This window comes from Toxotes jaculatrix, chromosome 2, assembly GCF_017976425.1.
Source record: "Toxotes jaculatrix isolate fToxJac2 chromosome 2, fToxJac2.pri, whole genome shotgun sequence".
Classification (NCBI taxonomy): Eukaryota; Metazoa; Chordata; class Actinopteri; family Toxotidae; genus Toxotes; species Toxotes jaculatrix.
The window spans coordinates 28,037,205-28,050,591 of NC_054395.1; the positions used below are offsets into that span (position 1 = coordinate 28,037,205).

The window sequence follows — 13,387 nt, forward strand, 5'->3', positions numbered from 1 at the left end:
TTTGGCCTCAAAATGTCATAAAAATGGTCATAGCATAGTATGGCGTCAAAATCGGCCAAAAAAAGTCAAAAACATTTTTGGCCTCAAAATGTCATAAAAATGGTCATAGTATAGTATGGCTTCAAAATCGGCCAAAAAAAGTCAATTTTTTTTTTTGGCCTAAAAATGTCATAAAAAACGTCATAGTATAGTATGGCATCAAAATCGGTCAAAAAAAGTCAACTTTTTTTTTGGCCTCAAAATGTCATAAAAATGGTCATAGTATAGTGTGGCGTCAAAATCGGCCAAAAAAAGTCAAAAAATTTTTTGGCCTCAAAATGTCATAAAAATGGTCAAAGTATAGTATGGCGTCAAAATCGGACAAAAAAAGTCAAATTTTTTTTGGCCTCAAAACATCATAAAAATGGTCATAGTATAGTATGCCGTCAAAATCGGCCAAAAAAAGTCAATTTTTTTTTTGGCCTCAAAATGTCATAAAAAACGTCATAGTATAGTGTGGCGTCAAAATCGGCCAAAAAAAGTCGAAAAATCTTTTGACCTCAAAATGTCATAAAAAACATCATAGTATAGTATGGCGTCAAAATCGGACAAAAAAAGTCAAAAAAATTTTTGGCCTCAAAATGTCATAAAAAATGTCATAGTATAGTATGGCGTCAAAATCGGACAAAAAAAGTCAAAAATTTTTTTGACCTCAAAACGTCATAAAAATGGTCATAGTATAGTATGGCGTCAAAATCGGCCAAAAAAAGTCAATTTTTTTTTTACCTCAAAATGTCATAAAAAGTGTAATATGGGGGTAAGGTGTCAAAATATGCCAAAAAAGTCATATTTTAGTAAGACCTCAAAATGTCATAAAAAACGTCATAGCATAGTAAGGCGTCAAAATATGCCAAAAGAAGTCATAGTTTAGTAAGTCACTTGATTGTGTTGAATGTGTGTTTTTGCTCACATTCAGTCCACAACTTTTTCACTCTTCAGCTGGTTCTTTAAGTGTAAAGACGTTTTATATGTACAAGCCCAGGTCTGATGTGGTCTAGATGGAGAAAATTAAAAGCAGTGAAATTGCCCATTTCTGTGTTTTCACAAATAGAAAAAAAGTTTTACAGATATGAAACTGTGTTAAAACAGGTTTAAGTGATTCTGGGTTAATGTGGTCCACATTTTACAAGTCTGTGCGTAGTGGTTTTTGATCTAGACCCCGTCTGATGTGGTCTGGTTTGTGGCAAAAAGTAGTATAACTGCCCTTTTTGTGTTTTTACAAAGAATATAGGTTTTACCAATCTGAAACTGTGCTTTAAATAGATACTGAAGACTACTTGTTAATTAGGTCCAGGTTTGGCAAATTTCATTTTTATTTTTTATTTTTTATTATTTTATTTTTTTCAGCTAGAACTAGGTCTTTTCCAGATGGTGAAAATGTTTGCTTTCATAAGTAAAATAAATCTTTCACAGTTACGGTGCGTTTTTAAAAGCGTTAATGCCTTAACTGGGTTGTTGAAGACCATTTCACAGCAGTGGGTGAATCATAAATATTATCAATATTGTCAATATTAGTATTTACAACTTTAACCTCAACTGTGGAGGCTAAATCGACGAATCTGAAGCCAACTTCAGTGTCGTCAGAAAATTACACTCCCGATTCCCGAGGGTGAAATTGAAAATACGCTGATTCTCAGCGCTGCTCGGCGGCATAAAGTCACCAGTCTGCTGGTTTACAATTGCTGTGTGCCATAACAACATTTGTTATTCTTCACAGAGAACCAGTGTGTGCCCTTTTTATATTTAAAGGCACTTCCTGGTGTCACCGAGTAATGTCCCCGGTGCACCTAAAATGGCCGACTCATAAATTTAGCTGCACCATCACGAAGCTGTGCAGCGGAGCCGCGGGTTTTCTGTTTCATTCTGTTTTTAAACTTTCACTTTTAATACGAGCTCACGTTTAAAAGACTAATTAAACAGAGATACGCGTATGATAAAACCGGAATAAGAATTGGGCTGATGCAAATTACAGTGATGGAAAGTAACTAAGTACTGAAGTATTACACTTAACTGACTTATAATTTATCAGAATCTACTTCTTAACATGTCAGTTCAGTCTGTGGTCGAGTCCTTAAAGTCTTATTTCCTTCATTAAAACATCTGACCCCGAGTCTTTCACAGCAAAGCGATCACTTCTGTCTCGTTTCAAGCTACAGACAGTCCTTGTTAGATCTTTTTGTTTTTAAACTGCTTTAAAGTAAAAACTCACTGAATATTAATTTCTGATGATGATACCTCATAATTGTATGAGGCCCAGCTTGTGAAGGCAGGACTTTTAGGACTCATGCTAATGGAGTACTGTGTTTTTCACAGTGGTACTACACAGTGGTACAGTGCTACTTTTATTTAAGTAAAAGATCTGCACTGGACAATCTGTTATTAATGACAGCAAATAATATATATATGTCAGTCACAATGACACATGGTTGAAATGGTCAACCAAAAAATTTTTCAGATATATTCAGATATTTTTCTTGAGTTAAAGTAGTAATATCACAATGTAAATATACTGCATTGCAAATAAAAGTATAATATTCAACATTTTTGTTTAGTACAAAAGTATTTGCAATGGAATGGATCAAAAGTGATCATTATACTGAACAGCCCTTGTCATATTGAACTATAAATAAAACAATATTATATAATGATAACGATCAAATTAAAGGACTTCATAAACTGATATGTAGTTATACAACAAAGTGGAAGTACTCTGGTACTTCCATTTTGTACTGAAGTACAGTATTTCAGTAAATGTACTTTGTGACATTTCACCACTGTAGACAGTTAAAAATACAAGTGTAAAATCTTTTTCAGTGGCCAAAGTCTGGATATGCTTAAGCGTAACGTGTAAGCCGTACAGCGATGTCAGACATTCTCCAAAATAAAGAGTTTTTTTTCTATTTTTAACAAAAATGTTGTGAGTAGAACATGACTGTATAAAAGATTTAATTATTTAAAAAGATAGTTCATTGTTGTATGCAGACATACAGCAAAAGCAGTTTTATTCTATTGGACTGTTGGTGAAAGGGGTTGTTTGTGTCACATGACAGAAAAATACACAAAAACAGTAAAATATAACCAATTTTTATTTAAAAATAAAAATTGGTAGCACCTTGTCTTTTAGAGTTTTGGTCAGGTAGACAAAACAAGCTCTTGATTTATTCTGATACACAAAGACAAATTGTGACTGTCAAACAAATACTTTTGGTCATCACAACTGGTACATTTTCGTTGTCGTATTTCACTAGTTAACATGCAGGCAATAATTGCATCAGGCATCAAACATCATAAAAATAAAAAAAAATTACCCAGGAAACATAACCCCACAAAATATCTGCTGTAATGAATTTTTAAATGAAAAAAAGAAAAGGTTTTCTTGCATGATTGAATCTTAGATTTACACCTATCTCTTGATTTGATTTAACTGCTTAAGTTTTTGAACTATCCATGAACTTTGACAACAAAATGTTTGTTATTTAGGCACAGAAAAAAACAGTCAAACGCAAGGCCAGCCTCAAAGTAGGCAAACTGATTACAATAGAAAATGTTAAGCATTGAGAGGTACTGGACAACACAGAGTTTTTGGCCAATAAATATAGAAAAAACACTCATACATGTTTAAAAAATCAAATTTGATATTTTCAAGTGTTGCACTGCAAGTACCACAGCCACATGGCATTACACTTGCTCTTGACAGTGTTTTCTCACGCTCAGCATGACACACCAGAGTGTGTAGGCCTGCAAATCTCTGTTCAGGCAGAACACCATTCTCTGTCCGAATTTCAAAGGCACAGTTTTTACTTTCAGCACTGTCAGTATAAAACAAGTGCAAGTTGTTTGTCTTATAGTAATAAAAGAAAAAAAAAAATAGCAACAAATGAACTGTTATTAAACCTTGACTGAAAACTGTGGCGTTTATGGTCATCCTATGTGCCAACATATTCCAGTGTGTCTGCTTTCAACAGATCCATCAAAGACGAGAATTCGCCCTGTTTACTTAACTTATAACTGATAATATCATATCAATCTGACCACTAATTATGTATATTTGAATGTTTTGTAGAATTTCTGTTTATAGAAATAGAAGTAAGTGTGAAATACACTTTTCTTTTGCTGATCATTTACAGGTAGGTAAGGCTACAGTTATGTTTACATCTGCTGAATGCAATTATTGACTGGCTACTTCAGAGGTACGGTCCATGTAATTACAGAACTGGGTTGCATAGAAGAACCATGTTCACCATTTAAAAATAGATTTCCTTATAAAACAACCTATAAAAAGAAATCAATAAATGTATAAAATCTGGTGGAGATTTAAAAAAAGAGCTGATGTTTTTTTGTTGTTCCTTAAAAGGCACAATAATAAAAAAAACAATGTCCAACAGTCAAGTCAGGGCAGGCAGGCTTCTGCTTTGGCAAAAGAACCACTTTAATATTCATACTAACTGGAGTGATTGTGATGGGACTGCTTTGGCTGTTGTTCCCCACTCTTTCTTGTAGTGTTTTCAAATAGTGGTTGTCAATATTGTCAGCACTGAGGGTCAGAGGAAAGGCCTCAGATTGCGATCTATAGTTTAGTTTGAGCCAAAGACATTGTGTTTTCCAAGCTTGGAATTTCCTTAACTCCATGCGAACAAATTTTTCTAAACAAGAGTATTTTGTGCAGAGGCTAGGAGAACAACTTCTGGAAACCCTATTCACAATATGCGGTTTCTATTGTAGTTGAAGAGGTTTTCAAGCTGGAGCTCTAACAGGAGCTGAGGAAGGTCCCTAGAGAGCTTAATGTCCACGAAGCTGGTCCAGCCGGGTGTAAACGTTATCAGCTTGACTAAGTTCTTCAAACACAGGCAGAAGGTTGAGCAGCTCAGCATCTTCCACATCATCAAACCATGACACCACAGGAACCTGAAGAAAACAAATTGTAACTGTCATTCAACTTAGACTAAAAACTATTTTTAAAAAATTAATGTAGAAACTGCACCTGGCTAATGTGCATGAACAGTTCTGAACCAAAGCAGCGTATTAATTTATATAAACTTAAACAGATTCGTGCACAATTTAAATCAGAATTTAATGTGACGTGTCAGTGCAGAATACATTCATACAAATCAGGATTTTCACAGAAACAATTAGTCAATCTGCATAAAATTAATCAACTATTATGATATTAGATTAATCGCATTTTTTCAAGCAAAAATGTCCACGATTATCTGGTTCCAGTAAGTCAGATCTGAGGAACTGCTGCTTTTCTTTGTCCTATACAGCAGTACACTGAATATCTTTGGGTTTTTGGACATTTGATCATGTCACTTTGGGAAATGATCACGGATATTTTTCATTGTTTTGTGCCATTTTATGGATGAAATGATTAAGTGAGTGCCACATCTTTTCAATAATGGATATCAATATTATTTGTATTATTTATCAACACATGGAGGCACATCATAGCTAACGGAAGCAGATCAAAACTCACAGCATTATTAGGGTGGAAGATGTAGGAGGCAGGAGAGTTATCCAGGATGAGGGTTTTGTGGAGGTCTCTGCCCAAGCGGCTCAAGTCTTTGACATAGCAGCCCTGGTGGAATACGCAAGATTCCCGGAACAACCGAGCCCGGAAAACACCACACTGATCCAGCAGGTCCGTCACTGGGTCTGCATACTGAAGGAGGCCAGGGGAGATGTAGGGAGTGGGTGAGGGAAGAGCAGGGATGTGCAAGGCTGCGCTAATGAAGCACTTACTACAAATGGTGGATATTTACTCTAAGAGCAAATAACTAACAAACAGCATCGCATTCAAAATCTGCTCATCTGGAACGGGTTGCACCAGCTGTTCATAAATCCACTCCTAAGTCTGTGCTGTGAAGGCATCCCCAAGTTCTTAGTAACCACCAACTTTAGCTACTAAACTATATGATTTACTAAACTTAAGGAAGTCACTGTAGCTTCACAAGCTGCAAACAAAGCAGGATATACTTTGTTTACTTTATGATGCAGGATAAATATGTGTATTAGTGTTCAGAAGTCATATGTTTTGTCTGTGGGTTTCAGTTAGCTATGTAGCAGCTGTCTCTGTGTAAAGAAGTAGTGTGTGTGGTGATTTGGATAAGCGTACTTCTCCTCTTCGTAATCAATTATGTTACAACTAAGTCTGAACTTAGGAAGAGCTGGTGCAACCAAACCCAGAGACAAACGTAAATGTGAGGAGGGTTGCTCGGCTAAGGTGACTAACAGCAAGTTAAGCTGCTTCTCTCACGGTAAAAGAAGAACTAAAAGGCAAGAGAAAGCAGAACAACATCTGACAGATCAGACATTACATAAAATATCAAACAAAAGACGCCTGATAAAATATGAAGCTCTATTTCAGGATCTAATTCAGTGTCTGATGTACCTTAGCGAGACTGGCTGTAAACAGCACACACTCAAACAACTCTCCCATTCTCTGCAGGAACTCGTCCACATACGGCCTCTTCAGGACATACACCTGTGAAACAAACTGACCGTCAATAAGCAGTACGATCTGCGGGACTGTTTAACTGTCATTTCATTTCATTTCTTCACATTTCAAACTCATTGTTTCCATCCGTTAGCTGCTCTTAGCCCGTTCCTGAAACAAGTAATCAAGAATAGGCCGTGCCAGTGTTAACCAGCCTATCCTGGATTACTTGAACCAGGCAGAGGCCCACAGGGGATTCCTTACCAGCACACGGGGTCCCAGGAATCACATTTCTGAGTTAATTACATTTCCACATGTCCAAAAGTGAGAGGCTCTACAGCAAAGTTGAACAAATGGTCCAGTGCACGTTAAGGGTTTTTTTCCACATGTTGTTCACAGAGACAGTAATTTTAACTGTATCACTTATTAGTGAAATTTTACCCAAACTGGGCTGAAATGACTCGTTTTCTTGCTGATGCATCCACTTCTACTTGTGTATCCGTTTTTTTTTTTTCCAACATCTGGCCAGTAGAGGGCTCCGTGCACCCATCATTGAAAACCTGGCTGATCAGTTACAAGACCCATCCCTTTTCAGCTCAGCAACCGCTGCAAACACATCAACATACACATACACAAACACAACCCCCTCCCCTCTACAGCAAACACACTCACACACAGCGCGTTTACCTGGTGTGTGGTCCCCTCTATCTCCACAGGCACGATGAAGTCTGCGTTACTAATGGGCTGGAGGGAGAACACAGAGGGAGATGGTTGGCATGCTCATTCACATGAGCCGCGCTGTGTACATACACATTCACATGGCATTACATAACAGCTGAACACTTAGAACCAGACTCCTCTACGCTCCTGTAAATCACAGTACTCAGTACAAACTGAATATAATTCACTTGATGTTACTCAAACACACGTGTGAAGAAACTCTAACACTGAGGAATAAATAATCACAGCGGAACCAGGCTGATGGACCGCTGCTACCGGCTGCCATGATGTATATATCAGCTAAATAAACATACAGTCGTTTACTCGATGTTCGCCAAACAGGTTTGTTGATTTCTCGAGAATCAGAGGAAGCGTTGAGCGAAGTAACGTCACAAGTTTCGTGGTCAAAACAACACTACTAAGCATATCAATTTGAGGTCAATTCTAACATCTGCATTAAGAAAAACAAGCTCGTCTCATGATCAGGTGAGTGACAGCTGTGGTACCTTGAACGAGCTGTGCACCAGCGTCTCATCCAGGTCTATGACCACACATATCTTCCCTTGGTCCTGGGCCTTCACCTCAGGCAGGAGGCTGGGTTCAGACTGCTGAGGACACACACACACAGATTTTATGTTTCATGCCACCTATATCATTTGTCTTGTCGGTGCTATATTTAAGGCTGAGGAGCATGATTAGTCCCCATGGCACAGTGATTCATGTGAAAACCAAAGCTTGGCCATTTGATTTTACCTCTGGGAAAACAGATAAGACTCGGTTTTAGAAAGGCATGTATGTGATGATGGCTGAAAGAGTGGGCTTAATCATTTACTGCGAAAGCTTTTATGTTGTACATCTTCGGGATTAGCATATTTATGTATTTCATTATACTTCCAATAGCGTCTTGTTAAACTCTACAGACATTCACCTGCAGGGAAAAGAAATTACCTTGATATAATCTAATTTTCAGAGATCTTCCCCCCCTTTGTTAATTTTGTTTCTAGGCTCTTTATGGGAACAATCAAACTGAAATTAATTATTAATATATTACATAACAGAAATCGTGTATCCACTACAGGAGGAAAATTAAGATTGAGAAATATGCCATCCGTGAGCAACAATCTTCCTTCACCAACTCCACAATAAGCCCCAATGCAGAGTAACCCCATCAGCGCCAATGTTTAATTTGGTTTCATTTCAGCGGGAGCCTGCCAGACAATAACCAGGCCCTACAGATGCTGCTTCCTGTTTGCTCCTGATGCTGGAGGACACTCCTCAATGTGAACAAACATGGCATCTCATTAAAATGCCCCTTACATGGTACTGAGGCTCTAATCAGGCTGACAGCGTTCACCAGCGTGGCCAGCTGTGTGCAGCCGGCGCTCAAGGCTTTATTTTTTATTTTTTTTCTCCACCTCAGCAATTACAAGGCATGCTATACACCGTTCTCTGCTCGCTCTCTCCATCTGTTTAAAGGACTGATAGTCGCTTTGTCGTTCTTATCTTCCTTGGAGGATCAAGTGTGAGCATCAAAGTGATTCCATATCCGCAGACAGTTGCGGTGGGCTTTCAAGATGTTCAGAGCAGGTGCAATGGTGGTTTTAGTGCGCAGCTATAAAAACGAAAACAGTGCTCGAAGACAATAATAAGCACATTTTTACGACGGCGTGTTAAGTGTATTCGTACAGATGGCCAAACTATTCAAACACCTCCTCTCTTATGGCAGGCAGCGTGTGTGGGTGTGACAAGGAAGTAAAATCTTAAATAAACAAAAATAAAGGCAGGACTGAGCTGAGGTCTTCAAATTGTTTTCGGTGGTGTGAAATATTGCTGGAATAAGAATAGTGTTACCTTGACAACCGCCCCATTTTCCTGTGAATCCAGCAAGGCCTGCTGGGAAGGTGGTGGTAGTGGTGGTGGCGGTTTGGGGCCATCCTGAGCTTGGAAGCAACAGAAGAGCGCTTTGAAGATGTTACAACTCCGAGGCTGTTTTAGGGCAGACCGGCTCACCTGGCCTGTTTCAGCACAGAGAAAGAGAGACTTTCATGAGCAAACCGAGTCAAACTGCATGTAGTCAACATGGAAATGCCAAGTGGGGCTTTGAATTACACGCCACAACTCCCGTCAGCCAACCTAATCTTTTTTTTTCTTCCCTCCACACACAAAACAAATCCTGATACAAACAATACAGAAATGAAAAAACATAACAAAAACGAATCACAGAATCCAGAAAAGAAATTCAGCGTAATTAAGTGTGAACTGCTTGTAACGTATGGAATGAGCTTCCTCTTTCCTAAAGACACCATCCATCTGTCTACACGGATGGCATAGCCCGCACATGAAATCTGTTTTTAATGCGCCTGCCTCTGCTGCTGTTGCTGCTGCTGCTGCTGCTGGAAATGGCTGGTACATGTTATATAATCACAGAGGGCGGGAAAACCCACACTTTTCAGCAGTACCTTCAACAGAAAACACAGACAGAAAACATTCCAGCCATTTTAAACTCCAAGACCTCTCAGAGCTGCCTGAAGCTAGCCAGAACAGCCAGAACAGCCAGAACAGCCAGGCAGGCAGGCAGGCAGGCAGTCAGCGGGCCGGACAAGCAGTCACACCTCAGTGGCCTGTGCAGGTCTTTGATCAGTCACTGTGACGATGGGTCTCCCAGCAGCCCCACACAAGACTCAGTGAAAGACGGGGAGGAAAAACATTCATGCAAGTCCTTTCTAGTGTGGCTTTTTTCGTGTGAGGACTTGCATGAATTTATGCCCATCAATACGGTGCCATCACAGTTCGTAAACACGCTCACTCCCTCCTAGAAAGAGGAACTGCTGATAAACAGCCAGAAGTGTGCCAGCCGACTGTTTTCTCAGAGATTTACACGTTTTTTTTCCATCATCTACGGCGTCCACCCTGCTGACCCCCAGAGCTCTGAAGACATAATGCAGACACAACCAGTGACCACGTTACACAACTCTGTGTTTAAGAGACAAAGGACACTGGAGCTTATCTTGGTAATTCTGTGAGATTCCCCTCATTAGTCCAACGCCATTTTTCTGAAAATATTAAGACAGCCGTTCAATACAACCCACATTATATGTAACCCATGGATGTGAATCTTGATTGCCAGTCAGCATAACTCAGCCTATTGATTCCCCACAGGAAGGCAGCATTGGCCATTATGACATAACACATACATTAAAGCTCCCCTGCATGTAAAAGGGCAGAAATATAACAGCAGATTAATCCCACAGAGGTTTATCAGTGACACGCTGACAAAGCCAGAATGCAACACATCATTTAAAACCCACTCACTCCAACAAAACATGCGAGGCGGAAAATAAAAAAAAATACAGGAACCACTGTGAATCATTTTCTAAAAAAAAAACAAAACATGACCTGAGGCAAAAAAAAAAAACGCACCACAATCGTGCAATATCCTCGATATTAACAAGCAAGAGGTGAGCCAGAATCAATGAGCAAAGCCTCTTTCAAGCCCGGGGAAAGCGTGCAAACAACGGAATCTTTGAAACGGCGCTACAATGGGCGTGTGCGGAGGGGTGTGTTTGTGCATTCCGCTGTCAATACCGCGGCACCTGGTATTTCTATACAGCCCCGCTGTTAATCCACAGCCAGTCTAGACCCCGTTTGCACCCATCAGCCTTTAATACACATCCCGATGTATTAATGTAGGGGCCGAGCTGTTTGCGTGTAGAGGTAATAAATAAAAAACAAGCGTGAGAAGAGCGCAGCAATCTTTCCCTGATGCCACTGACGCGCACTGATCTGGGACCAAAATATGGACAAAACAGCCACACCGTAGTTTATACACGAACAAAACAGCTTGGTTTGCACCGTGCTGTAGTGCTGCCCGTGGTGACAGACGAGATCCTCACGCTGTACCTGGTAGTAGTAGGATATGGGATGGTGCCAAACAAGCTGGAACCTGATAGACATAAATACACGGCAGCAGCTAGGTTTTGGAGAGCTGGCCGTGATCAGCAGCAGCACACCACCGAGAAGAACTAATCACAACACCACATGTTATGAAGAGACACCGAATTTGCACAATAAGAGCACCCACAGCAGAGAAAGGAAAAAAAAGAGAGAGACAAAAACAGGATCAACAACAGCTAAGCTCTGGATGGCAAACCCAGTGCGTAATGGAGACTGTGAACTTACACTTGAGCTTATATCCAATACAGTAAGAACAACTTGGCTGTGGTAAAGCACAGTCAGGTACATAATAACATGGCCTCTGATGTAAGATTGGTACCAGATGTTTTTCAGTCTTATATTTTCAATTTAGCAGTCATATGCTCTTTATGTGTAATCTGCAGGTGATCACTGAAGAAAAACAACTAAGGCTGCAGCTGGTGGGGGTGGGGGGGGGGGGGGGGGGGTCATTAGAAAAAAAGCTTAGTGTGATTTTATTTTTTCAAACTCCATAGCTCTTATTTTATAGGAGTTCGATTAAAGATTTTAAAGGGTTTAAATGATAAATGTTAAAAAAAAAAAAAAAAAAAAAAAAAAAAAAAAAAGCAATGCGCCTCAAACCGCGCTCAACCAGCGTCCGCAGAGCTCAACTGTCAAATGGGCGCACTACAGGCTTCCTCAACCCCGCTGATCATTATTCAGAAAACAATCAAATAACGCCGAGCCACATGAGGCAGGTGCTGCTCGTGTACAGCGCGGGCCCGTCTCACCTGTTTTCGGTGACACTTGAACGTCTTCTTTCTGCACTTGGGTGATAACAGAACTTTCCATCTGACAATCACGGAGCCCTCAAAATCCTCAAATCCTGTCCCCGAGAACTGATGGGCATCCCTCATTGGGTTTTATTGGCAAGTCGACTCAATTATTCACCGAGGTAACTTGTCATCCGCCTCAGTTAACGATCCTCGATGAGAGTGGGGTTTGTCTTGTTCCAGGGTTTCTTTATTCCCCACACCGCGTCTCCTTCTTCTCCTCTCGGAGGTCCGCCCGGGGAGGGGGCAAGGCACTTGGATATGATTTTTTTTTGTGTGTGTGGGGTTGGGGGGGGAGGGAGGCTATTTGAGTCTCTGTCCGCTCCGTCGTCTCGGGTTTACCGCTACTATTACTGGTAATATCGCCGAGCAGTCCCCCTCTCCCGTCGCAGCGAAGTCCTCACTTTTGCACCAACAACATGGAGAATCCAGGCGAGAGAAGGAAAACAACCGAGGAAATGGGGCAAGGGAGGGCGGTTTCAAGCCCCCCCTTACTACAGATAAACAACATCGCCCGAGAAGACTTAAAGAGCGACGGAAAACACCGAGAATCGGCGTCTGGAGCAGGTTTCGGCGCAGAAAAACGGATTCCAGGGCGTAGTTAGGTGTAAAATACGAGTTTTGTTGTTATCCGGGGTTTTGTTTTTCTACGGTTGGGACTCCGCGGGCGCCTTGAAACGGTCTCCGCTCCGTGATTGGACGGCCGGGAGGAGGGGGGGCGTGGTCAAGGCATTCCTCCCCGTCCCGCACGCTCCGCAGCGAACACATTCCAGCGCTGCTTTCTCGCAAATGAGATCACGTTGTTTGTAAATTATTAAAAAAAAACAAATAAACAAACGTTAATCCCTGCAACTAAATTAACATATAAATGAAAACAGCCGGTGTATTTCTGCATTGTTTCTCGTGTTTGTACACCTGGGCCTTATTTTCTTTGTGTTTGTTTATATTTTATTTTCTATAAATATATTAATTTATTGCTTCCAGTGTGCAAATTTTTATGTTTTTAACTGTTGTTCAACTTGAATGTATGCATCCGCGAAGGTGGAAATTGTGATTGTTTTTTTGAATTATGGCCCAAAATAATGCAAATTTAGCTCCAAAAAATACAACAACAGCATCGCTTGGTTAGTCACGATACCGGGATTAATATCAAGAAGTTGCTTTTTTTACTTAAGGTTTATCTTTTACTTCACTGCAACTCTAAAATCCGCGGTTTTTACGAGCAAAATCGCGATATCATAATCCCTGATTAATATGGGAAGCAAAAGCACTCACTGGGGTCTAAACTATTCAACCCTCTCAGTAACATGCTGACAGTCTGTGTACAGCATGTCACTGAAGAGCTATAATCACTTAAAACGGCCAACACTTTACCTTAAGTTCCCTTATTTAGCATTTATAAATAGTACATAAACATTTAATAAGTTGTTTATAACTCTATAATATAAGC

At 40.2% G+C, this 13,387-nt stretch overlaps 1 protein-coding gene across 2 annotated transcripts; it reads right to left on the minus strand.

Moving 5' to 3' along the window:
• Positions 1-3,024: 3,024 nt before the first annotated feature.
• ctdsp2 (CTD (carboxy-terminal domain, RNA polymerase II, polypeptide A) small phosphatase 2) lies at positions 3,025-12,610 on the minus strand. Of its 2 annotated transcripts, none has more exons than XM_041055509.1 (7): positions 11,896-12,610; positions 9,044-9,207; positions 7,699-7,797; positions 7,160-7,216; positions 6,428-6,520; positions 5,513-5,698; positions 3,025-4,944 (listed from the first exon to the last, which is right to left on the minus strand). In XM_041055509.1, exons 1-7 carry the CDS (start codon positions 11,954-11,956, stop codon positions 4,819-4,821), a joined length of 786 nt encoding a protein of 261 aa, XP_040911443.1. In that variant the 5' UTR covers positions 11,957-12,610; the 3' UTR covers positions 3,025-4,818. The 2 variants fall into 2 exon arrangements, with proteins under 2 accessions (XP_040911443.1, XP_040911434.1); XM_041055500.1 differs by having other exon boundaries at positions 7,699-7,800; positions 11,896-12,607.
• Positions 12,611-13,387: the final 777 nt, after the last annotated feature.

Excerpts from the sequence above, each read along its gene's own strand:
- ctdsp2 (XM_041055500.1), bottom strand. The coding sequence starts at position 11,956 with ATGGAAAGTTCTGTTATCACCCAAGTGCAGAAAGAAGACGTTCAAGTG. Across the intron at positions 9,208-11,895 it reads TCAAGTGTCACCGAAAACAG|GCCAGGTGAGCCGGTCTGCC; the intron begins GTGAGACGGGCC and ends GTGCTGAAACAG. Across the intron at positions 7,217-7,698 it reads TGGTGCACAGCTCGTTCAAG|CCCATTAGTAACGCAGACTT; the intron begins GTACCACAGCTG and ends TTCTCCCTCCAG.